Source organism: Corvus cornix, chromosome 3 (genome assembly GCF_000738735.6).
Source record: "Corvus cornix cornix isolate S_Up_H32 chromosome 3, ASM73873v5, whole genome shotgun sequence".
NCBI lineage: Eukaryota > Metazoa > Chordata > Aves > Passeriformes > Corvidae > Corvus > Corvus cornix.
In genome coordinates, this window is record NC_047056.1 from 111,711,136 (window position 1) to 111,737,310 (window position 26,175).

Below are 26,175 nucleotides of genomic sequence, written 5' to 3' on the forward strand. Positions count from 1 at the left end.
CTTCTTCCATGAATCACATCTCTGGGTCTAAATCTTCATTACTCAAGGTTTCACAATACCTCCCTGTTCCCACCCTCACCTTGCAGACAGGGAGATGGCAAACTGAGAAAAAGATATTCAGGAGACAGATTTACAAATAAACTTTTAGTACTCAATTATATAATTTGGAATTAGGCACAGAAAGAGCTTCTCAAAGACATGACTTTAGGTGAAACAAGGGCCTGTGCAAGAGCTGAAGATGCAGCTCAAACTTTTTTCACCCTCCAGGCCAATATCCTGAGCATTGGAACTCACTGATTTGTTGAAAATAATGTCACACTTTTAGGAGCTGAATATCCAAAGAAATAGTGTTCCCTTTTGAGGGAGGAAGAAGCCCAGCCTGAGTCCTTACTCAAAAAGATCCACCTGCTTGAAGTAAAACTAGCATGACAAATCTTGGGATGGGAGAGTGTAAAGTGAACCTTTTCCTGAGGCTTATGAGAGCCAGATATGGAACCAGACAAAATAGTTCTCAGAAAAATACCTTCTTGGCAAATAAGTGATGCCACAAATCTGTGATGAGCTTCAGTTACTGTACTGAAACATTATTGTAGATATAATTAATGAAGATTTCATTTCAGTATAGCAGCCCCTTTATTATGCAGAAATTACATTTAAGTCTCCTGGTTTTGAAGTGAAGATTCAATCTAATTTCTTCTCCCGCAAGAGGTTTTTTTTTTTTAATGATTTAATCTGCAGTTTTCTTAAGCTGCTAGTCCAAATAGGAAGGTTGCCTAAATTTCCATGATGTCTTCATAAAAACAATGATTAAGAGATTGAATCAGCAAAGGCCAAAGACATTGAATGGGGATTAAAGTGGGGATTAGCAAAAGAAATTACTGTACACTGATAACATTGGGCAAGTCCCCAGCAGTTTTTTTCCAAGTCAGTGTCCAGACACTTTCATAGCACGAGCTGGAGTCTCTGGTCACAGTGAAGTCACTGGTGTTGAAGAAGGGAGCTGTAAAGTTATCCACATTGTCCTGCAAAAGCCTGTGGAGCTGGTGGGCGGAAATGTGCACTGAAACATCTGCAAAAGACATTAGGGAGCAGTGGATATCTCCCTCCCCAGGACAGCACATCTGCCTGCTCCTAGGAAACGAAGGGGTTTCATTATAAGCGCAAGCCTGTCCGTGGTTCAAACCTCTGCAGCTGCCAAAACAGTGAAATTTATTGGACCCTAAACACCAAAAGATCATAGAATTATAGAATAGAACTGTAGAATGATTGGGATTGGAAAGGACCTTTAAAGGTCATCTAATCCAAGCAATGAATCCTAGACCGGGTTGCTCAAAGCCCCATCCAATCTGACCTCAAATGTTTCCAGAGATGGGGCATCTACCACCTCTTTGGACAACCTGTGCCACTGTTTTCCCACCCTCATCATGACGAAAATTCTTCCTTATGTCTAATCTGAAGATCATCTGCACTATTTAAAAACAACCAACCTGGCCTGGAGCACACCCAGGGATGGGGCAGCCAAAACTTCTCTGGCTATTAATTCTTCCCTTGGCTTCCTGCTCAGGAAACCCAGGCCCTGACTTGCATCTTCCCTTACCTGGTATCACTGTATTGGCCAAGTGGATGTGGAAGGTCCCTCCAAGAGCTGGGGATGACTTCTGCAGCCTCTGGATGGTGAGGCTGACTCTCACATCCTCCGTGGAGACGTAGACGTATCCATGCTCCTCGGAGCCCTCCCCAAGCACTGCACCTCTGTGAGACAGAGAGGGGGTCACAGGAAGACATCAGCAGTGGAGACCCCCACTCCTGACACTCCTGTGTCAACCAGCAGCTGAGGGGCACCTTTAGGAGCAACACTCATGAAGGATTTAAAGGAAATGAACCCAGGCCTCAAACAAAACTGGATATTCCCAACTTCCAACTGCATTAGGCAGGCAATGCAACAGCAGAAAATGATGGAAAATGACCTTTTAAAATTAATGATGGAAGAAATAATTTAAACACCATCAAGCACCAGGGAGTGCTACCCCAGTACTGGTGTTTCTAAAGGACCAGCTCAGTGCAGCCTGGACAGCATCTGCAACATAAAAGCAAAAAATATTTCCCATTTCCCCCTGTAATCTCCTCGAGTCCATGAAAATTTCAACTCCCCTGAGTAACAGGAAGATTCCATATTGTACAATCATTAAGGTTGGAAAGCACCCCTAAGATCAAACCCAGCATTACCAGATCCACCATTAAACCATGCCCCCACACACCACATCTGAACTGGAGTAATTCATGTTCACCCGAAGTCCACTTTCTAAAAGTTAAAATGTTTTTCTCCTTCGCCACTAAAATTCTCGTGTTTCAAGGGGAAAGGAGTCTCTCTGTGGTACAACGATGCCACCGTGTGTTAAGCGTCTGGATAACAAGTGGCTTCTGGAGAGCAAATCGCCAGACAGTAAAACCAAAAGAATCACTGAGCTCTTTGTACAGCTGGTACAAGATTTTAGACAATTTTCCTGTTCCGACAGGAGAAGGAGTTGTGTTGGATTAAATCACAGTCCGTGCTCAGTGATGAGAAAGAGCCAGGTTTGTTTTGAGGATTTCCAAAGACAGTGCTCAGCCCACTCATTTTTAAAGCTTGTGCTGATTCCTGCTTTTCTCTGATATCTTCCTCTGTGAGATGGAAAAGTCCACCCATGCCAAGCACCCTTTTTTATATTGGTGGGAGGTACTGTGATCAATCCACCTCTTAATCCTCTTTTTATTAGCTAAACAGGTGGAGCTTCTTAAACCTGCCTTTCCTAGGCATTTTCTTCAGCTCCATAATGATGCTCATGGCATTTTTTTCCCATTTTTTTCTAAATACATTTGAAAAATTTGTTCATCAGTGCTATTTTCAGCATTGCAATGTCAGTCTTCAGGCTCCACACAGGAGTAAAGACTTTTCTTCTTCCTGCTAGTTACACCTCTGGTGACACATCTCAACCACCACAAACATCCGCCTGTATTCTCATCCCTGTCCTTTCCTGTTGGTGGTTTGTGTCAGGATACTACATTTGACTCAGCTGGATACAATCCAACCTTTACAGGACTTATTTTCTGCCAGTGCAAACTTTTAATGTTACAGTCTCTGATCTAGTTAGAGACTATGGCTCCGATTCCTCTGTCATTGTTGGGAGGAACAGAAACCTCATCTCAGCAAACAAGGACACCTAAGGTGGATTTCCAGTGCCTAATGTGGGAATTGGTGTCATTAAAGCTGTTATGGAAACACCTCTGGATGATCTTCATCCACTGTTCCAGAAGAGCTTAGATTTCCTTCCAGTCCTACATCACACCTTGGTGACCCACGGACATCTGACACCCCAAGTTATCTCAAACTTATCAAGCACCTCTTGTTTTCAGCAACTGAACCCAGCTGAAAACCAGCTCCAGACACGCTGGGGGAACTGCAAGAGGTGTTACAGAGTATTGAGATGAGCTACTCGCTGTCCCTACCTTGGGGAGAGAAGGGGCACACTGGAACCACAGCCAGACACCCTCCAGGACACGTTGTAGGTGGGAGGAGACCCCACCACAGACACTGCTTCAATTATCCTCCCTCCTGGCCAGGGAGGTTTGGGATCTCTCTGAGAAACTGAAAGAAAAAACACAAATATTCACCAGAGCAAGGAGAGCAGAGCTGACTGTGCCCAGGTTTTTGCCATTTCATAGCTGGAAACACCTGCTTGGGGATTTTTGGTTTTCAGTTATATTTCATAGAATCATTAAGGTTGGAAAAGGCCTCTAAGTCCACTGTGTGGACCATTCCCCAGCATTGCCCAGTCCACCACTAACCCATGTCCCCAAGTGCCACATCTACACATTTTTGAACCTCTCCGGGTTCACTGTGGTGATTTCACCACAGTCTGATCCATTATTTATTTTCAAATAAACCAAGTATATTGATATTTTGGTAATTCCTTCTTGACTGCTGTCACCAAAAAAAAAAAAGTTCAAGAAAAGAAAATTATTTTTGTGCCTGTTGCGAAATTTCCCTTTGAAAAAGTTTTATCCAGCTTTATTGCTATAGATTTAATGGAATATCCTGGGGAAGAAAAAACCAAAAGAGATGCCTTTACCAATCACAGCTCTGTCAGCAATGATGAGTTCATCAAGATAAAATGATCCAGGTGTTTCTTTTTGCAGCACAGGGCTCTGCAAGTTTATCTGATGCACAAATACTGGGGAATTGGCTGGGAGGTCCTGGAGAAGCACAGAGAGGGTCACACACCTCTTCCAGAGGTCAGTGCAGGTGAATGTCCAGCTGGAAGACACCAAGGTTGGGACAACAATCGAATTTGAGGTGATTGTGAAGATTCCAGGTAACACCAGCTCCTGTTGTTATTTCTACTCTAACACAAGCCAAGCCACATGCTCAGTGGTTTGTGATCACTCACCATGTCCTTGTTGGGTTTTCCACAATGAGAAATAAGGATTTAGATCTCTGCTTATGTTTCCACCCCTGAATCACAAGAGTGGGATATGGGAATGACTACACCTGCTTTATTTTTGGCAAAATCCCACAGTGGCATCAGTGACCTCAATGGGGGTCAAGCCAGAATTCAACCCCTCAGCTCTCTCCAAGTTCTTCAGACACTCCTGATTTTTTTTTTAAGTCTGTCTGCCCTAAGCTTTATGTCTTCTACCCTCGGAATTTGAAGTGAATAAAGAAAATCAAAGGTTACACCAATTTTCAAAGCTTCCAAAGGGTGGAGGAAAAACCAATCAATTCTCTCTCTTACTGCAGAAAATCTACTGGGAAAGAAACTTGGAAATTGATGTCCTCAAAAATCTTCAAGTATGCCTGTGTATCACTGAGATGAGATACTGCATGTAGCAAGAAACATGGAAATTTACTCATTAAATCCTCGAAAAAGTACGAAAACGCATTCCAGGAATGCCTCTGCAGGGACAGAGCTTTTGTCAGATTACTCCAGCTGAGAAATTGTTCCTATATAAATAAGAACTTCCCTCAGTTTTCCCACTGCACCTTCTTACTATGCAAAATATAAACTCTGATAACTAAAATTTCCTGGATACCTTTTAGAGTTGGTTTCATTGAAGTGCCACAGACAGGTGAGGTTCCTCCTCACTGGACATGAAGAGACATTGGTGTAGGACACTGAGAGATGAAAGATGTTGCTCATATGGCCTTTATGTGCAAAACACGCCTGCAAAAATGGGGAGAAGATTTTCACCAATCAAAACACAGGTAATTTATATATAATGTACATGGGAGATGAAGGAAGATACCCTGTGTGAATTCTGGTTTAACACTGGGTTGTTTGGCCTGGGGAAAACAGAACTCCACAGAGACCTTAAAGCCTCTTCCAGTGCCTAAAGGGGCTCCAAGAGAGCTGGAGAGGGAATAACAGCTGTAGAAGATGGTTTGTGGCACCAGGAGTGCCACAACATGGCATCAAACTGACCCCTGGGGCTTCCCTGAGCTTTTGGGTTCATTCCTATCAAAAGTAGGAGATGAGCAGGAAAGTGACCAATAACGGACCACCAAAATAACAAAAGGTTTTTTTCCTTTTGTCAAGAAGTGGTCGTCCCTGCGTCTTCCACCTTTCCCCAACACCATCCCATTTTTTCCTTTCCCACAGCAAGGGTTGTATCCCCAGGAACAGTCAACAGCCAGGTGTGTTAAACAGTATTTACATCTCAGAGATACAAAACCACTCTCACACCCAATAAAAGATGCTCTGCTCTGTGCTAAGACATGATCCTTTGTAGATTTGGGGCAATTCTAAGCAGACCAGAAGACTTTATGTTGTCAATTAGACTCTGAGCATTCAGTGCCCAGTGCGAGCTGCTCGCTGAGAACAGCGATTCATTAAGAGCAGCCACTCACATGTGTGTATTCAGTAAGGTCATATCTTGGTAGTGCTGGTGGGGAAGTTTTCACCAGCTGGCTTGGTCTGTGGATGCTGAACCTCCCACAGAACGGCTCAGTTCCACTGACAATGTGTCCTGTGGTGATGATGTTCTTCATATCTGACATATGAAAAACAAGACAAGGAAATGAGAGGTTTCCAAGTGATTCAGAAGACACCAACTCAGACAAAATTCATGAAGATACAGAAAGTGGGTATCCAAAAATTGTCAAACAGTCCTACTCTAAGTATTCTCCTGGCAGAGTTCAAGAAGTGTTTGTACAACACTCTCAGGCACAGATTCCTGGGGTTGTCCTGTACAGGGCCAGGAGCTGGATTTGATGGTCCTTGTGGGTCCCTTCCAACCCTGGATATTCTATCATGATGATTACTATACTGATCATGTTGTTTTTCATGCATACACACAATGAATAAATGATAAATATAAATGCATCCTTATACCCATTAAAAGTGTAAATTTACTACCACTAAAAGTTTAAAGAACATTTATGTCATAAAAGCAGATCAATTCTCACAAAAAGTACTGCTTATTTGCCACAGAAGTTCCCTACCTTCTTTCTCAAAACCATGGCGAAAAAGGATTTTAGCAGAATTTGGCTCCATTTCACATCTTACTGAAAGGAGTTCCTCTATTGCTGTTTGCACCTTTAAAAGAAATTAAGAAAGTGAAAAGCAGCCAGTTACAATCATTTCAGCAGAGACTTCAACACACACATCATCACTTCATTTTTTCACCAGCCAGGGATCGGTGGCACAGCAGCTCTGAACAAGCAGGTAGCCAAATATTACAAGAATAAAAATTTTAAATAATAATATAACAAAATTTATCTCAACAGAGTGTAAACTTTCATGTCTGACAGCTTTCAGGGGTGTGGGACATCCTCAGTCTAATGACTGTCGTGGAGCCATCACTCAGGGTCACTCTAAGATTAAAAAACAGCCACATCAAGAGACTGTGGGCTGTTGGAGAAGCCAGAGCCATACAGCACACATCTGGCATTAGAGAAGTCCAAAGATCTGGATCAATGCAAGCCCAAGGTATCTGGGTGTTGTGATACGCTTAGAATACACCTGGGAGTCAGTGTTCACAAAACAAAAAAAAAAATCACATTGTAAGACATTCTCAGTTAAAAAAAAACCACATAAAAATAATTTACCCCTATATCACATTAACTTTATCTCAGCTTCTGGGCCAAATCTTAACTTCTGTCAAGCACCAGAGTTCCACCAATTCCATCCCAGCAGAGGACCCTGTGTCTGTGTTTAACAGCACCTACCTGGTGAGCTGTAGCATTTGTGGGGATCATTCTCAGCATGTTATTCCAGGAGATACTGAAATAGCCTGTACCAGACACAGTCAACATCTGGTTAAAAAAGAGAAGCAAATAAAGAAATGAAAACAGATGTAAACTGCATGAGACACACACTTCAAACCTGGCATCTTCTGCTGAAGAGGATTTTACAACCAGCATTTTGCCTTTTTAAGCCTCTGTAAACCAGGGATCCCTTCCAAGAGTCACTTCAGCTACTCTTGAACTGCTCCTGTCCTACAAGGAACGGGATTCTTAGATTAACAGGAGCACAAGGGGTACATGACCTGTGCAGCTGCAAATGGTCCTTAAAGCTCCCGACCTTCAGGAGTTTCACCATTAGGAAAAAACTTCCCTCATTCCTGAGGGCTTACACACACCCACTAACGTATGTAAAAACCACAGACAACTTCAGCTCACAATGCTCTTCTCATCAGCTGTCTCAGAAGGTTGAAAACAAGGTGGAAACACACATTTTTTCACATCTAGCACCAACAAGGCAGTTGCAGCACTGACCTGCACTTCTGGAAGTCGCAAGGCACGAGCCCGAATTTCGTGCCTTTCAACGCAGTAGTTGTTCACCACATCGGGGTTCAGCCACGTGTTGTGTATCTGGACTCCAACTCTCATCCCCTTGCTGGGTGTCTTTCCATGATGCAGTGCTTCCAGGTAGTACCTGGAACCAGCAGTGAGCTCAAATTTCTGGGATTTTGGCTGCCACAGTTCACTCCAGTTCTTCACCCAGTTCTCCGACCACTCTGAATTGCCAGCAGGGAGAGAAGCAATTCTCACCTGTGTGCAGAACATCCAAATCACAGAATCATAGAATGATGTGGATGGGAAGGGTCCTGAAAAACCATCGTGTTCCATCCCTTGCCACGGGCAGGGACACCTTCTGCTATCCCAGGTTGCTCCAAGCCCAGTCCGACCTGGCCTTGGACACTGCCAGGGATCCAGGGGCAGCCAGAACTTCTCTGGGCAACCTGTGCCAGGGCTTTGCGACCCTCAGAGTCAAAAATTTCTTCCTACTCTCTCTCAGTTTAAAGCCATTAAAGCAGTTGGTGACCTCTCTCCAGCCACAAAAACATTTAGTCCAATGCCACAGCTCCAAAAATAAAAAAAAAAAAAACCCAATATATTTGTGTTTATAACTGATAACCGTGGGTTGATGGCTGACAAATTCCTTCCCATTATGTAGGAAAAAGCCACAATCTGAAAGAGCTTTGGTTTAAGGTTCAATATCACAAAGAAGATGATTCTTATGGCTCACCCTAGCACTAGTAACAGTTCCCCAAATAACTTTTCATGTATGACTTCAGTTCAGACAGAAATGTGCTGAACTAACAAAAAAAAGTCTTCTAGAAAAGACAATCAATGCCTCTGGTTGCAAGAGTGAGTATTTTATGAGCTAAAAACCCGAAAGGGTTGATGTAAAATATCAAATAAAATCACACAGATTTCACTCTGCAATACATTTATAAGAGACAATAAACCAATCCACACTGGGAAAATTCCTACTTGTTATCACCTTAATTAAAACCCTTTTCATCCTCATTTTTCATTTTCATTTCATCTCATTTTTCTCTGCCGAGACTAATACCTTCTGTTCTGGATCTTGGGACAAACTTAAGTAGAGAGATGCCTGCCCATCTGCCTGAATCCAAAAGGTGTAATTGTTGGTCTGAGGAGCCACAAAAAAACCACGGAGTCTGGAGCTAAGCAAAAAGAGAACATCCATAATATACAAGAGTTACAGCAAAGAAAACCCCAAAACATCAAACCATCCCCACACCCCACCTTCACACCTACACAGAGTAACAAGAAAACATCTTTAAACCAAGTTTTAACAAAACAAACCTTGCTATTTTAAAGCTGAAGTAACCTCAAAATGACCCGATTTCACATTAAATGTCAATTGTGCTTTACAAAAGTTTCAAAAAGGAAAGAAAAAACAGCTCCATGAAACCAAGTATGATTTTGTTGGTGGCCACTTTAGTGCATTTCTTCTCAAACAAGGTCTTAACCCTGACCATGCAGGAAAAAGCCAAAACCACCCTCAGAATCAAACAACAAAAACAGAGAAGTGGTAGAAAAATGTAAGAATTCATGCACATTGTACAGTCTTTCAAGGTCATATCTGAAGAGGTAGTGGGAACCAGCACAGTTCAGGAATTTATTTATTTGTATAAACTTCACCTTTGCTGCCAACATCAGCCAAGAATCTGCCCCTCCACATCTGGCCAGAGTTCCAGCCCAAAATGGCTTCAAACTGGAGCTCCTTCTATTTCCACAACTTTTTTTTTTTTTTTTTTTTGGTGGTATTTCAGCATATCTAGGCCAGGTAGAGCAGAAATACTGAGGGAAGGCAACAGGAGGAAAAATAAAGCACTTCACTGCATATTTTAAGCTTCAAAAGGACCTGGGAGCAAAGGGTTTTCTTTGATTTATAGGAGCTATACAGTGAGGCTCTGCTGTAAAGAGCTGTCAGGTGTTTTTGCTGCACCTTACACTGCTAAAGGTGATTGCCATGGCTTCGTCTCTTTTTAAGATCACTGAGTACCTGAAGGACTTCTTTGCCCCAGACAGAAACCTTGCTGGGGAGCTAGCATTAGGTACAAACTGCCATCTGTATCCAGGACCTGCTGCTGTCAGATCAGAGGCATCATCCCAGACTTCAAAGAGAAGCCCTCTGTTTCCTAGAAAGTTAAAACAAAAGTATTCTCAGCAGCAGCCAGCAGAAATCCCAGAGCACATGCTGGAATCAGTGGTGTAGGAGGCAGGCCAGAGAGAAAATTTTAATAATAAATTGGTTCTGTTTGTGGGGTATTTTGCAGTCTAAGGCAGAACACAGATCTCGCCTAAGGGAATTTGTTTTACCTTGAAATTCTCCACCAGAAATAACAAAACTCTGCAGAGAGCAGAGCATCCAACCAGCTCACATGTCTGCTCTTGCAGGAAAAGGCACTGAGGTGACCCACAGTCAAAGTTAAGCCTCATTTTATGCACTACAGTCTCCTGCAATGCTCCACTCGAGGAGTGCCCCAGCAGCCTCTGCAGTAACTCCAGTTCAGCCATCCTTCCTCTAAATATTATTCAGGCCTTTTTCTGCTCATTTTCCACAGCCCTGCACACCAGTCTGACAATCCTCCCACCATCTCCTGTCTGCACTTGGTGGGGTGAGCTCTCCACCTTGGTTTTCCTGGCTATAGAATCACAGAATGGTTTGGAAGGGACCATTCAAGTTTATCCAGTCCAACCCCCTGCCTCGAGAAGGGACATCTCCAACTAGAGCAGGTTGCTCAGAGCTGCACCCAAACTGGCCTTGAATGTTTCCAGGGATGGAGCATCCACCTCCTTTCTGGGCAACCTGTGCCATGGCCTCACCCCCCTCATCGTAAAAAAAATACCTTCCTTAGACCTAATTTAAATGCACACCCTTTTAATTTAAAAACATCACCCCCTGTCCTATCACTACAGTCCCTAATAAAAGTTTATCCCCATATTTCTGAAAGCCCCCTTTAGGCACTGGAAGGGGCTCTCAGGTCTCCCTGGAGCCTTCTTTTCCCTGGGCTGGACAACCCCAGCTCTCTCACATATCTTTCCTCATAGCAGAGGTGCTCCAGCCTTTGGATTATTTGTAGTCCCCTTCCCTACCCACCCCAAAAGAAACTGGCTTGATGTCAAAGCAGACAATCTTTTGGAAAGCCCTGTTTCTTGATTGCATTCAGCACCAAAAGGTTTCTGCCCTGCATTTCTGTGTGTGTTTGCTAATTTGGAGCTTCAGTTGAACACCTTACCTGGCTGGGGGACACCAGGTCTCCTGCCCTTGCCAACAGGCCCAGTGGTGCATTTGATTTCCCAGGGAGAGACGTGCTTGACCTTACAGGGAACACCTGCCAGCCGGGAAAGGAGACAAATGTGCCATGGGAAACTTGGAAACACAGCTGAGCCACAGCATAAACCCATCTTAGAGTCATGGAATGGTTTGGGTTGGAAGGGACCTTACAAACAAGTAGTTCCAAGCCTTTCCATGTACAGGGACACCTTCCACTAGACCAGGTTGTTCTGTTGGAGCTCCTTTAGGTGCTCCAAGGTCTCCTTGGAGCCTTCTTTTCTCCAATCTGAACAGCCCCATCTGTCTCAGCCTTTCCTTATAGTAGAGGTGTTCTATCCCTCTGATCATTTTTGTGTCCCTCCTCTGGACTCACTCCAAGAGATCCATGTTTTTCTCGTGCTGAGGACCCTGGATGTGGTACTCTGGGTGGGGTCTCACTGGAGCAGAGAGGCAGAATCCCCTGCATCCACCTTGTTCCCAAAAGGGTCCACACTTTGCTGCAACCCTGGGCTGGTACTACCAGAAAACAGAACAGTTCTTTCCCACAGTCAGAAAAACTGGACCTTCCCAGGGGTGAGTCCTACAATTCCCACATTGGTATCCCTGAACATCGCTTGGGGTTTGTGGTCAGGGCCAAACTGGAATTAAAAAAAAATAACAAAAAAGAAAACAACAACAACAAAAAAAACCCCATATTTCTTCTCTTACCTGCAGCAGTGACCTGCACTGGCTCCTCAAAGAAATCCCCGGTGACAGTGAGATCAGTGCCCCCTCCCAGGCTCCCTCCAGCTGGGAACACAGATAATATCTCTGCAAGGGAAGGAAAAGGAGGATCTGAGCCTTTCAGAGGCAAATCCCAGCCCCATTTCTGGGAAAGCCTGCAGTGCACTTGCACTGCTTCCAGCCAGAGAGGCTCCTGTGAGTGAAACCAGCATCTCACTGATCCCTTTTTTTGGCAGCCTCTGTGATGACACCAGGAATGAACAACATGGATAATTTGGCCACATGACAGGGGAAACACTGCAATGCTTGGGCTGTTACTCAGCAGTGGCTGCATCTGTCATGCTCAGATTGCAAACTGCTCTATTCCATGCTATCGAGGAGCTCTGCAAAAAAAAAACCAACAAAAAAAAAAACCAGAATTAAAACTATTTTAATCCTTTTGACCTTCTCTGACTCACTTCTCAATTTAGCCCTGAGGTTTCAATGCTACCACACTTTCTAATCACCCCTCAGACTTCAGGGACAAATGGAGGGAGCTGAACATCTGAGTTTCCACATCATGACCATGAGATCCTTTCAGGATTTTATCTGTTACAGTTGTGCCATTCCACAGGAAAATTATTTTTCTCTTTCATGACATTTACCCACTTTGCGCTCATGTTCTGATTTAACCACCCAGTTCTACTTGTATAGCTCTGAAAAAAAAAAAAAAAGACTAATAAGGAAAAGGTGAGGGATTTTGGCCTATACCTGCTTCTTTTTTGTTAATTCATCTGGTATTGAAACATTAATTGGACAATATTGGCTGCTGACTAGCACAGTACCCTCTATGGGGCAGATCTAGAAGATCTTTCTGCTTGTGTTCTGCCCACAGCCAACTGCATGCAGAGTTATTTCATTTTACTCTGCCTTAAATTGTAAATAAAGACACAAAATTACCCTTCTTAACAAAGTGTTGCCGACAAAGCATCTTGAACTGTCACGTGTAGATTAATTTTTATGTATCTTAAATAATTTTTTTAATGAATGGTGCAGCACTCTGCCATTATCCACTTTACCAGAATTTAATTTTTGGAGTAGCTGAACATCATCTCCTCCTGTAGCTGATGTGGGAGTTCTCATCCTGAGGTCTGCATTTCCAAAATTTCAGCCTTACCAAAATACAGAGTGATTTAAGGGGGAAAAGTTTCTCTATGAGCAACACCTCAAGTCTATAACTGATCTGACAGGACAAGGAACAATGCACACAAATCTGGTTATCTCATCATTTTTGATCTGCAGCTTTTTGCTTAGTCAAGCCCCTACCAGGGGAGTGCAACACCAAAATGAGGACAAAACAGGATTAAATCCCTGGGAAAAGCAACAGTGAGAGGCCTTTTCTTAGACCACACTGGAACTGCTGGAAGACAGTGCAGCCAGCGAGAAGGATCAGTGAATACCTGGATGAGTTTGATACAGGAAAAGCTCCTGCTTGGCACTGATGAGCCAAGCACCTTTGTGCACTGCTGACCTGCAAGAGAGAAAACACCTGAGAGATCCTGGGCTGTGTAAATAAAAGCAGAACTTCATTTGGAAGAGCTGGACACTCACTCTCCAGAGGAGCAGTGGAACATTTCTGCAAGCTCCAACAACTCCTTTCACCAGCACATTGAGGCATTCATTCATGAGACCCCATTACATGGCTGAAACACTTTATTAGAAGTACTAACACATTGTAAAGTATGTTTTGACATGGTCAGAACCTATTTTCACTTCCTTTTATGGTTAAATTCTTTCCTATTTGGATGAATAGCAAGGTGAAAAGATTTTATTTAGCTAGTTTTAACAGATCACAGAATCACAGAATGGCTTTAGTGGGAAGGGACCTTAAAGCTCACCTCATTCCACCCCCTGCCATGGGCAGGGACACCTTCCACTATCCCAGCTTGCTCCAAGCCCCTCCAACCTGGCCTTGGAAACTTCCAGGGATCCAGGGGCAGCCACAGCTTTTATGGGCACCCTGTGCCAGGGCCTCACTGCCCTCACAGGTAAGAATTTCTCCCTAACATCCAATCTGAACCAATCCTCCTTCAGCCATTCCCCCTTTTCCAAGATAAGATGTCTTATGCTTTGGACACGGAAGGTAGAATATAAAACACCAAAGTGGAAATACTTTGGGGAGAAACATTCTCCCATTTCATTCCAAATCTGACAACCATCTTCTCAAGATAACAAAACCTTATTTCTAAGCAACGAAACACATGATTCAGGAAAGACATAATTCACTCATCCTGGACTCAAATGCAGCTCCATCCCCATGCAAAACCAGAGAAAAAGAGAGAAAAGATTATTTCACTCACTTTCCTTTGTTAAACACCGAGAAGCTGACATTGTGGGACCCTGGGGAAGATAAAAGTGATGATGTTTTAAGGCAGAGTATGGAGTGCATCCTCCCAAGCCTTGTCCTGGTTCCCTAGGCCTGATTCTCCCTTCCTTACAACAGTAAGGAAAGTCTGTTTTACATATTTAACTCACAATACGTTTCCCAAACAGGAAGGCTGGAGCTCAAAGCCTCCACAAGGAATCAGAAACTTCTTCAGAGTGCATGGAGGAAAAATGAAAGGGATCCAACCTGCCACCGGAGAGATTGTGAATAGAAGGGAACACCCAATCTATTCCTCTAATAAAGCACTAAAGGGAAGGTCCACCACAGACAAGAAGAATTAAAGTAGGAAACTGAGCAAGGACCCCAAATCACACTGTTGCTGCCAGCAATGCCCACACCACGTCATGGGTTCCCTTCATGTTCTCCCAGGCTGTGCAGAGGACACAAACCATGGCAGGGGCTGTGCTGAAGGCTGGCGAGGCTTGATCTGAAACAGTTTTTATGGACTCAGCCCTGAGCCACATTCCCAACTTCAGAGACAGAACAGAAACTCCTGACTGACTGACACCCTCCCTCCATCCTCTGGAGTTTTGGGAATGACAGAAACCGGTGGTTTTGACCCCTTTTCACCAACCTATGTGGTTCCCTTCCACCTGGCACTGCAGGGTTCCCAGTCCATCCTTTGCATGGATAGGGTAACTGTGGAGAGACAAAGGACTTCACTGAGCCTTGGGAGCAAAAAACAAGTAAAATATAGTAGAATCAACTAACCTATAGAGGATGTGGGCTTATACACCCAAGCTGGTAATGGTTTGCTGTCTCTAGAAACATTAGAGTGAAGCAGGTGAGACAGGAGAGGAACAACGCATCTTCACACTAATGATGAAGAGTTCAGCGGCTTAGGAGGATGTCTCCCAGCAGCAGTGCTCCAGCTTGGCTCCTTTACACCTATTTCTAGAAGCTGATGCTATTTGTGACCTTGAGAAGTCCCATTTGAAGTAAAAAAGCTGAGCAGGAACAAGGGGAAGGTGAATTGAAGGACAAAAACGTTTCCCTTCTGTTTGCTCCTCTGCAGGTTCCTAAACTGTAAGAAGGAGCAGGCAGCAAGTAAAACAGATATGCTGGCATTGCATCAACCCTCTGGAGTCGTGGAATGACACAATTCCCGTCATTAACTCGCGTTTACATTTGAGTGGCTGAAGCTGCAGAAAGCCAGCCGCCCTCACCCACCCCATCACAGACCAAAACTCAGGGTCTCTCCCAACTTTAGAACAAAGCAGAAGAGTTCCTCCAAAAGCCACAAATTTTTTTGTGCACAAGCTGTGCTGAGCCCTTGCACCAACACAAACCCAAAGTAAGTCAAGGACTGACATGCTTCCAGCTCTCCTGTCAGCAAAAGAGCAGAGACTGGTCCATCCATCTCCTTCTGATGTAAGAACAGCTGGCCTGGGCAAAAAATCAACAGGAAAGATATGATGTGATAGAGATGAAAAGCTAATCTGTTAAAATTAGCAGCCAATATTTTCCCAAGGGACAGGAATTTTTCCCCACTTGTTTCTAATATTTATTAACCTTCTAGAAAATGGGACAAGCCCTAATCCCTCATCTATGCACCTGCCAAGTATGTTCCCCAAATACTGTGGGAGCTGCACCTCTGTGAGAGTGCAGCAGGACCCTCTTGGAGACACCCCATGCCAGCTCTGAATGATCCAATCCCTCCTCCCTGAAGGCAAGGCTGAGCTCCAGAAGGACAATACCCACCCTCACCTTCCAAAACCAGCAGGGCAGCATCAACTACAGCAAGTACAGTCAAGATGCAGCTCAGCCTCTTCTTTATTTCATTGAGGAAAAGCATTATAAACAACTTCTGGCAGAAATCACCCAAGTCCCTGATAACAACAAATTTAAATATCTGTTCCTTAAAGAATCGATATGGGACACCTTCCACTGGACAGGAAGAAGCAGGTGAGAGGAATAAATTCAGAGTAATTAGCAGAATAAGCAAAGGCTGGCAATGATTCCTTGAGAATTAACAGGCAATTAAAGGAAATAGGTAAAGACCTGTAATGCAAACACTTTGTGATGACCCATCCCTCACAGTGCAGCTTTCTATGGTCCATGTTTCAGAGTGCAATTTTATGAGGCTTTACTAAAAGAGTTTGCTTTTATTAATACAGGTGGCTGATATTGAGAACCTTTCCTTTTAAGGAAGAAAAAAATCAGTGCTGCCAAATGTTTGCTCAGCATCACTGGACCAGTGCATCCCATACAAAGCATGGAGAAAGGTGCAGAACACACTTGAAAGTATAAAACCCATTCCTTTTTTTTTGCTCCACATCCCGAATCAGCGTGACTGAGTGACAGACTGCTCTGGTCAAGTCCAAGTCCCCACCTGGTACGTATTTCCTAACACACCAAAAATGGGCAGATTTTTCATGTGAAGCTACAAAGGGAACCTGTCTGGTATGCTGGGATTTTGAGGCCATTTCCTTTTGGTGAGGTTGAGCTGTAAATGAGTAATCTGGCAGCAGAGCACTGCAGGCACGTCCAGCCTGCACTCAGACAGAGCAGCCTTTCTTGCCTCTGATCAAAGGTTCCACAGCTCCACCAGAGGCAGGTAAAACAATAATTGATACCAAACAAAGGATGCTGATGGGCACAGTGTAGGGATGGCATGGCAGGAATCTGCACTGGCTTTCCTTCATGCCAGCAGGGAGTTTAATCACTTAGGAAGGGCATTTCCTTTCAGCCTGAAAAGTCATTAAAAGCATCTAGTGGTTAAATATCTGATGCTTCAACTAAAATTTCTAACTACCAAGAATACACACCTTTCCTGGCTCCTGAAATGAGCCTTAAGCTGCCAGCAGAGTAACTATGGATAAACAGTTTATCTTTAAAATACTTACCTGGTCTTAGTTCTTCGCTGCCGTTGGCACAGAAATCATAAATTAACATTTGATAACATATCCATACATATGGAGATACATATGACACACAGCAGGACAGTGTCGATGCTCATTTTGGATTCACTGTGCTTAAAGGGGCTGCTGTCCTAAAATAAGGGGTTTTTTTAAACCTACCTGCTTTTCTCTGTTGCACGCAACCACAGAAAAAACATTTAAAAAAATATCAAACATTTGAGAACAAGAAAACAACTACAGAGTGTTTAAAGCAGTGAAAAACAAAGCTTTTGTCTCAAAATACTCCTCTTTAGTCTTCTGGCTCACCAGAGCATTAGCTTCAAACTAATTTTTTTTTTTTTGAAAAAAAAAAAATGCAAATGGAAAGGGGAAAATTTATTTAACTTTTTGGCTCTGACATTATTTTAATTAGTTAAATTTTAATTTGCTAGCCAAAATAAAATCTACAGCAGCCAGTTGCAATTACAGTACAATTCACACTGAGCTGTGATTGACTGTGCTGCCAGTAAACAAACCAACCAGCTTAATGGACCAGTTGCAATTAGATTAACAAAGTTTGCTGGAGCCCAACTCATGAGCTGCAATAAACCACAAAGGAAGCAAATGGCAATTCTGGGCCAACTGGTTGCAATTTATTGCTGTCGAGGAGGCTGATGGAAGAAATACCAATTTACAGGGACTGCAGAAGATAGCTGAGTGTTCGTAATTACCCATCAATATAATCCACGTTGAAGTCCAGGGTATCATATCTGCCAGCAATTGTCTTCCCATGAATCTGTATTAAATTTCCTGTTTAAGAGGAAATGGAAATTGAAGAGAGTCTTTTAAAAGCAGAGAACTTACTTGCAGATTTTCTGAGCTGAACAAAAGGAATTCGTGGTCTTCATGAATGTTGCAGAGGTTCCTAGCTGCCTGCACTGAAGGTACTCTCAGCTTTTACCTTGGCTCAAGATGATTTTGCACTTCATTCACTTTTCTCGAAGCATATGTCTTTGTTCCCCACCAAAAAACCCAAATTCATTCCAACTTTTTTTTTTGCAGATCTGTATTTGCACTGAGTTGACAATTTTTCCTCAACTCTTTTGTTAACCAAACCCCACACTCTCACCCAGTTCCACTGTAGAACCTCATGAGACAACCAAAATTACATCATTTGTACACCAGACAGGGTGAAGGTCTAAAGCAGGACTTTGGCATATCTGTGGCCAGATTATTCTCCTGCTCTTCACTCACACTGGGAGGTGAAACATCCAGCGTACACACAGAAACCTTCATACTGACACCCTAAAGCGAGGCATGAGAATCTAGGGATGAACTACACCTGAAAATAATTGGAAATTAAGGACTGACTTAGACTGAGAATCATCTGTGCAATCTGATCATTCAAGTGTCTGACTGAACTCTTGAGAGACCAAAATCTTTTGATTAATCGTGACTTTGAGGATCAAACTTTCAATTTTCTCTAAAGAAACCTGGATATGCAAAAATAACAGAAATAGGGAAAAAAATCTGGCCTATTCCAGCTAATTTTTCAGACTAAAACCAGCGAATGACTTCTCACTTAACTTTGAAATCTGATCTAAAGCCCCAATAAGCGAAAGGTCTGTATGGCAGTACAGATTAAAGAAAGGTCCTGTACCTGGGGTGCCAGATGATGGATTAATTTGGTAAATCACAGGTGTCTGCTTGGCTGAGAACTGCAAAGAGAAATCTGTAGTGAAATGGCAGCTTTTTCTGCAGCAGTCCAACCCCTCCTGATGGTGCATTGCTCACACCCCACCAGCAGCTGCATTTCAGAGTCACACTCCAGGTCTGATCTTTGAAGCAGAATCCTGCTCTGGGAAGGGAGTAAGGAGAAATATTCCCTTCTTACCCCCTTGCCTTTCAGAGCCTGGGTTAAAGCTGGTTTTACCTCCTCTCTTGTGCTCAAATTGCCCACCCTGGCTTGTTCCAGTGTCAGAAGATACACTTTAATACAATATCAGATTTCTAAGTCATGCTTTAGCTGAAGTGAAAACCTGAATTTTATCTTGAATTTTGACACCATTTTTTTCCCAGTAGTATATCCTTTAGAACTATTTCATCATCACAGATGTGAAATACTTCAGTCACCCTTTATCAAGTTTGTTGGGTACCCTAAAGCAGTGGAGCAAAAAAAGACCTTGTATTGGTCCATCTTACAGCAATACAACAGAGATTTCTTTGGGAAAGCACTACCTTGGCCACTGAGGAAAAAAAACCTTGAAAATCATCAAGTCCAACCATTAATCCAACACTGCTAAATTCACTAAACCATGTCCCCAAGTGCCACATCTACACATCTTTTAAATCCCTTTAGGAGTGGTGAAGACATCACTGCCCTGGTGTTTGGCAATCCTTTGGGGAAAAAATTTTCCCTAATATCCAACCTAAACCTCCCCTGGTGCAACTTGAGGCAATTTTCTTGTCCTGTGTCTTGTAACTTGGAAGCAGAGACCAACTGCCACCTGGCTGCATCCTCCTGTCAAGGAGCTGTGGAGAGTGAGAAGGTCCTCCCTGAGCCTCCTTTTGCCCAGGCTGAGTCCCCCTAGTTGCTCCTCATCAAACTTGTGCTCCAGACCTGTGTGTCCATCCTTTTTTGGACACGCTCATCTTCCCCATCTCTTTATGAACACCCTCATGTCCTCACTGGCACTTAGAGATGCTGCTGACAGCCCAATAAATATCATTAAAAATTAATTTTTTGTATTAATTCAAAGATAGCACTGCATATGCCATGGTTTTTTTCCTAAGCTTTCCTTGAAGCCCATTCCCTTTCAGAGCTCAGCCTTTGCCTTCCCTCCTGCTCCCAGTCATGACAAAAATGAATGAGCAGCCACAAATTTCCTCCAGCAATGTCCACTTCTGGGGAGCAAAGGCAACATGACACCATACCCCAGGCTGGAGAAGATGTGGAGAAAGAAGCCAAAAGCAGCATGAAATTGGGGCCCCTGGCTGACACAAGACTTGTGAGCTGCTCAGACTTGTTGCTGCCTGCAGCAGCTTTTTCAATCTAACGAGGAGGCAAAATTAATTTTTAATATGCGTAGCTCCCAGGTCCCAGCCTCAAAACAAAGACACACATTGTGGTTTATTTAGCTTGGAATGTGCCTCATTAACAGCATCCCCTGGTGATTTTTCATCAGCTCTCTAAGCTAGCTGAACCACCCGATGGTTCTTCAGCTTTAATGTGCAATTTACTGAAAACACTGGGTTTTCTTGCTCAAAGTTAGCACAGAGGTGGGATGTGACTTCCAAACACACCAGGCCTTATCCCAAAGCACACAGTCATGGTTAAGGATTCTGCTCCCCGAGAGATCACAGAACCACAGAATGGTTAGTGTTGGAAGGGACCTTAAATATCATCCAGTCCCACTCCCTGCCATGGGCAGGGACAACTTCCATTATCCCACGTTGCTCCAAGCCCAACCTGGCCTTGAACACTTCCAGGAATGGGGCAGCCACAGCTTCTCTGAGCAACCCGTGCCAGGGCCTCACCATCATTACAGTAAAGAGTTTTTTCCAAACATCTAGTCTAAACCTACTCTCTCAGTTTGAAGCCACTCTCCCTGGTTTCGTCTCTAACATGCCCTTGAAAAAGTCTCCCCCCATCTTTCTTTAGCTTAGGGTTGGAACTGAATGGTCTTAGAGGCCCCTTCCAATCCAAACCATTCCATGATTCCATCCATTTCAATGTATTTCCTGTGACACAACGTTGAAGCTTGATTCCCTTCAATACCTCGAATTCTTTATCCTCACTTCTGCACTTGCTTGGTGATTACCTTGAAAGAATAGTTCCCTTTCTCCACCTCAGTCAGGTTGTTAATCACATGTCCTTTAAACATCACCTCCACGTAGTACAAACCCTCCTGGGGTGAAGACCTAGGTGGAAGAAAATGTGTAATATTATATTATTTTTATTTAGATTATGTTTACAAAATGCCAGGACCTTCACAGGGTCTCCAATCTCAGCAAGTCCACTGAGGCTTCAATAGAGCAAAGGAGCTTTACACTGTCAGCCCAAACTTCACACATATGAACCCAAACTCTAAAACAATAATTTAAAAGACATGTGAAAGCACAGCAAGAAATCACAGTTAAGCACAGAAGGTGACAGGACATCAGAACCCTACCCAAATTAATGCTAATATAAAACACAGACATTCTCATTAGACATGCACAGACAATAATCGTTATTCATTAGTAATAAAATGACCCAGGGCTGCCTGGATCTGCAGGGCGTCTTAATCCTGCTCCGTAATTAATGGGCAGACACTGAATAAAAATGAGGGTTCTGTTTGACAAAGGGCAAGGTCTCACCCACAGCCTAACCATGGATCATACCTTGTTCTGCACCTTATACTGGGCAACTCCAAAAACAGAGGAGAGACATCACATGGCAGTCTGGGCAGGTCTGGATTCACCAGGGACACCTCCAGCTGGGATGCACTGGCTGGAGAGAGAGATTCTACCTGGAGGGCTGTTGAGCCTAAGCAAGAAAGTCAATCAGAAGAGCTCTGTGAGGACAGGATCACTCCCAGTCTCACAACAAACATTTTTGGAGGTACAACCCAGCTTCTCTAGGAATAGTGCTTAGAGCCCTCGACCAGGTTTTTTAAAATCATATTTATGTAATTTCATGTTGTGGTGGTTTAACCCCAGCAGTCAACTTAGCTCACTCACTTTTCTCCCAGGGGGATGGGGGAGAGAACTGGAAAAGTAAAAAACATGTCCCCAAGTGCACTTCCACACATCTTTTAAATCCCCCTGGTGACTCTACCACTGCCCTGGGCAGCCTGTGCCAGCTAATGACCATGGAGCTGCTTCAGAAACCAACTCTCTTCCCAATGAATAAATATTCATCACTATGAAAAAACAGACCAAGCTTTGGTTTTGGACCCACATGGACATGGCTTATCAGTTTCAGTGATTTTTACTTAGATCTCATGTTCCTCATAGAGTTTGAAAAGCTCCAGCATCACAGGACATATGAAGGGAGCAGATTTTTAACTTTTCTTCAATAAGAGGGCAGGAGCAGGGAAGAAATTTCTAGCCCTATATCTGCAAAATGTAAGATAAAATTTAAGGAAAAAAAACCCAAATAAGGTAAACATTTGGACTTCTGCTGCTTAGAAATAAAACTTCAGCAATATGTCATACATGAAATCCCTATTTGTGCTTGGTCTTTGCATATTAAGTGCTTTAATTAATTAATTTTGAGTTAAATATTTTAAAATTGAATCTTAAAATTAACCCATCAGCCCACGTACAAAAATCCAGTTCCATTATCAGTCTTTTCATTTGTTTAAAGTAGTTTATTAAGAGAGTTGCACCCTTCCCAGTTAAAATTTTCCCAGTTAAAAATCACAAACTTGCCCCTTCTCAAACTTCAAACCACCTATACACCATAAGAGTTACCTTTCCTGTGTTTACTGTATACTTTTACAAGTGTTTTGAGATGTGTTAGATGTATTTTAATACTTTTTTTGGTGTTTTCACTTGCATTTTGGTTCCAAAGCCAGAACCCCACCCAGTCTTAATAGTCAGCAGCTATTTTTAGCCACAAGGCCATTACTCTGCAGGCAAGCTCCTCGGCAACCTGAATTTTAATGAAGGCATTGTATTCCCTTATCTCAACCAATACCACCCCCCCCGATAACGATGAGCCATTGGTGGACGGAGATGATCCATCAAAGGGAAAGCACCAATCGCTTTGGACCGAAGGGGCGGGCTGTGGGCAGACTGGGGGGGGCGGGGTGGGGGCGGAGCAAAAACTATAAAAAGGACGAAGCGGAGAGGCGGGGTCTCTTTTCCCCTCTTGCTCTCCCTAGACCAGCTGTGGGAGACATCGGTGCTGGGGCATTCAAAGCCTTACCCCTTTTAAGGGGCTTTTAGTAATTTTTTTAAAGTCAGCCCAGCACTGCAAGTTCTTTTTCTCTACCTGAGGTCTAGTGCTGTCTCAGCCAGAAGATCTCACATCCCTGCGCTCCTGGGGCATACCATCTACTGAGCCATAGGATCCCAAATTTTTATATTTTTCTAATTTGTGTAATTTTTCAATTTTTCTGTTTTCAATAAATTAATCTTTTTAAGAGTTGTCTCATTTCTCACAACTCGCTTATGAAGTGATCATTTCAAGCTGATTTCATGCTATGAGTGTCACAGACGATGGCTCTGTTGGGTAGGGTTTGTCACTCCAACCACAAGCCTCAGAAGGGAGCTGATTATCTGTTAATTTTACATCCCTGGAAGTGTTCAAGGGCAGGCTGGACAGGGCTTGGAGCAACCTGGTCTAGTGGAAGGTGTCCCTGCCCACGGCAGGGGGTGGAATGAGAGGAGATTTCAGGTCCCTTCCAATCAAAACTTTCTCAGATTGTAGTTCAACACGTTCTTCATAAGGATTTAAAACTCACCATCCAGAGTGAGGGTAATCCATGTTCCTCCAGCAATGCTGCCCTCATGGGGCTTGACGAGTGATCCCAAGGCTGTCCCTGCAAAACCAAACCAGCTCCATCAGGCTGAAGGGAAATGCAAACATCTAAAATGCCTTATTCAGGATGAGACACAGAGTGATCTGAGAGAGGTCTTCCTGCTACCCCACCCTTCATTTCATTTCTCCTTCTCAGTTATCCAAAGTAATCATGTTGCCCACCCTTTTCCCCCCACCTCTCTCCCCCCTTTACAGCTCCCCTCAGGTAGATGTTGATGCCCTCAGGGTGGACCAAGCTGCAGCCTGAGCTTCCTGTCCTCCTCAAGAATTAAAGATGATAAACCTAATGTTTATTCCTTCATCTCTCAAAGAAATGTGTTGCTGACTTCTGTGCACCCTACCAAAATTAAAGCTGCCTACAAAATATATCCTTTTCTGGCTGCAACAAAGCCTGTCCAGCAATTTCTTTCTGAAGTCTTCAGGAAAGACATACAGGCCTGGAAAAGAGCTCCTGCTTCATGATGTTAAGTCACCTATAACCTGCTATGCCCTGCCTTTCATAGAGGTACCAAATTCCTAAGATAATTTAGGATTTATTTTGGGTACCCTCGTTCTCTGAAGCTGAGAGGTGAACCAGTACTTGGCTTCTTTTTATGCAGCCACTGACCAGAATTTTCCAGAAGTCATTTTACAGCGATATCCAGTTTTCTGATTAACATTTTAGGAGATTTCCAACTTCTTAGCTGTTTGAATGCTATCTGACTCCACATCAGTATTGATCACCAAAGCAATATTGGACACTTTTGCATCATGAACCCTTAATATCAACATGCAGAGAGTGACATATTTATTACCAAGTGAACAAAAAACAATAGGTATGACGTGAACCCAGGTAGAACACAGAGAACAAAACATTAATCCAGAAATCTCCCCTGTGGATATGGAAATAATGCCAAGGAAAACCAATAATAAGGGTGGACAATGTCCAGTGTGCCACAGCCAATATCCCATAGTTTTCAATGCATTTTAGGGGTTCTTCTCCACGTCTCACAGGCTGTCTGTATCCAATCCCCACTGGATTTTACAGGTGTGGTTGGAGACAACACCTCTCCCTCACCCACCTGCCAAGAATACCAGCCCAGCACTCAGCAGGAATGTTCTCCAAAGGTTCATCTTCAATGTTGGATGAGGAATTCACAAGAGTCTGGCTCCAGGACCTCCCCTGTAACTTTTAAACAAACCCCATCTGTGTTGTTTCTTCTCACTGCAAACCTGTGGGAGCAACAGCTGTGAACTCTTCTAATAATTTAAGAAATAAACATTTGAGTACTTGCAGACCAGCTCTTACTTGCTATCATAGCAAGAGATATCACGCATGTCAGGAACTGTTCTAACATTTAAAGACAGACCATCAACTTCTCCTGCCTTCACCCTGGGTTTTGTACTAGTATGGAAAAAAACCCAAGGATAAATTAATTTAGCCACATTTTTAAATCACAAAATGGTTTTGGTTGGAAGAGACCTTAAAGATCACCCAGTTCTAACCCCCTGCCATGGAGGGGGACACCTTCCATCAGACCAGGTTGCTCCAAGCCTCATCCAACCTGGTTTCTACTGTTTATTGTACCACAAGACCTACTGTAACTACTCTCACACAATTTCTTGCACGTTTTAACACACTGCAACTTGCACAGGGCAGAGCCCAGCACCCTGGTGCAAGTGAATGCTGCATTTCAAAGCAGATGCATAAAATTTCATTTAGACTTAATTTTATTATTCTTTTAAGGACTTTTTCTGGCTTTACTTACCTTATTTGACTTGTTCTTTCTCCATTCCTCTGATGAGTTTAGTGCAGGGGCTCCAATACCAGCACAAGGGCTCCATCCCTTTGGCACCAGCTCTGCCACAGGTTTCAGGCTGGGGCTGTGTCAGTCACTCTGCCCAGTGCTGAAACCCACCAGACAAGTTTCCCAAAAGGCTCAAATCCCGTCACAGACAGCTCAGAGCTGTCCATTGAGGGTGCTTAATTATTAACCTAAGCTGCTTGCTGCCATTAACTGTTTTGTTCCAAGACTTTAATAACCATAACAAGAATAACCTGGGGTTGTTCTTCCATTATTATATGGTTAGAGCTTCCAACAAGAGGACAACGAATCCATTTTATCCTCTTTTTTTCCCTCCTACAACATGACAGAAAAAACGGTGGAATGGTTTCTTGATATGCTGATATTCAGTCTGGGACTGACTTTCAGAGCAAGTGGACTTCAAGGTTCCCTTTTATGTTCTTACTTCAATTTTTCCATGGTATTCCCAACAGCATCTGCTGGAAATTCTGCACAAAGGGTGTTTGGATCCCTTATCACTGCTAAAGTAGCTTTACCTCTGCAGGTCCTATTCCCTGTGGAAAAGAGGGCAGTGGACTCTCACAGTGTTATCATTCATGCCCTGGAGAGCCTCAGCTGCTGGGAAGACCCAATCCAGCCTTTCTCAGACACTGAACAGCATCTCTACTCCCATCTCTGCCCTCCTCTGTTTGAAGCCCAGATAGATTTTAATGGAGTCCCTTGGTGGGTTGCTGAGCCCCTGCCCTGGTATGGAAGCCTTCATGGAAGTTTCCACTAAAATTCACAGAAAGTTCCCCAACCC

The 26,175-nt window shown here is 43.4% G+C and overlaps 1 protein-coding gene across 1 annotated transcript in view; it reads right to left on the minus strand.

Annotated features, from left to right (window-relative positions):
- PKHD1 (PKHD1 ciliary IPT domain containing fibrocystin/polyductin) overlaps window positions 1-25,455 on the minus strand; it is a 237,594-nt gene extending 212,139 nt beyond the window's left edge. Inside the window, exons 1-24 of the mRNA XM_039569948.1 lie at window positions 25,338-25,455; window positions 24,651-24,801; window positions 23,513-23,590; window positions 21,444-21,588; window positions 20,882-20,981; window positions 18,721-18,778; window positions 17,792-17,870; window positions 15,532-15,606; window positions 14,795-14,859; window positions 14,135-14,174; window positions 13,235-13,305; window positions 11,781-11,882; window positions 11,035-11,130; window positions 9,798-9,933; window positions 8,838-8,952; window positions 7,754-8,029; window positions 7,205-7,291; window positions 6,479-6,572; window positions 5,885-6,027; window positions 5,071-5,201; window positions 4,110-4,294; window positions 3,487-3,625; window positions 1,598-1,752; window positions 885-1,069 (exon numbers count right to left, since the gene is read on the minus strand). Of these exons, the coding sequence (XP_039425882.1) occupies window positions 885-1,069; window positions 1,598-1,752; window positions 3,487-3,625; window positions 4,110-4,294; window positions 5,071-5,201; window positions 5,885-6,027; window positions 6,479-6,572; window positions 7,205-7,291; window positions 7,754-8,029; window positions 8,838-8,952; window positions 9,798-9,933; window positions 11,035-11,130; window positions 11,781-11,882; window positions 13,235-13,305; window positions 14,135-14,174; window positions 14,795-14,859; window positions 15,532-15,606; window positions 17,792-17,870; window positions 18,721-18,778; window positions 20,882-20,981; window positions 21,444-21,588; window positions 23,513-23,590; window positions 24,651-24,702 (2,607 nt within the window). The 5' untranslated portion in view covers window positions 24,703-24,801; window positions 25,338-25,455. The remainder of the gene's footprint in view (window positions 1-884; window positions 1,070-1,597; window positions 1,753-3,486; window positions 3,626-4,109; window positions 4,295-5,070; window positions 5,202-5,884; window positions 6,028-6,478; window positions 6,573-7,204; window positions 7,292-7,753; window positions 8,030-8,837; window positions 8,953-9,797; window positions 9,934-11,034; window positions 11,131-11,780; window positions 11,883-13,234; window positions 13,306-14,134; window positions 14,175-14,794; window positions 14,860-15,531; window positions 15,607-17,791; window positions 17,871-18,720; window positions 18,779-20,881; window positions 20,982-21,443; window positions 21,589-23,512; window positions 23,591-24,650; window positions 24,802-25,337) is intronic.
- Window positions 25,456-26,175: the final 720 nt, after the last annotated feature.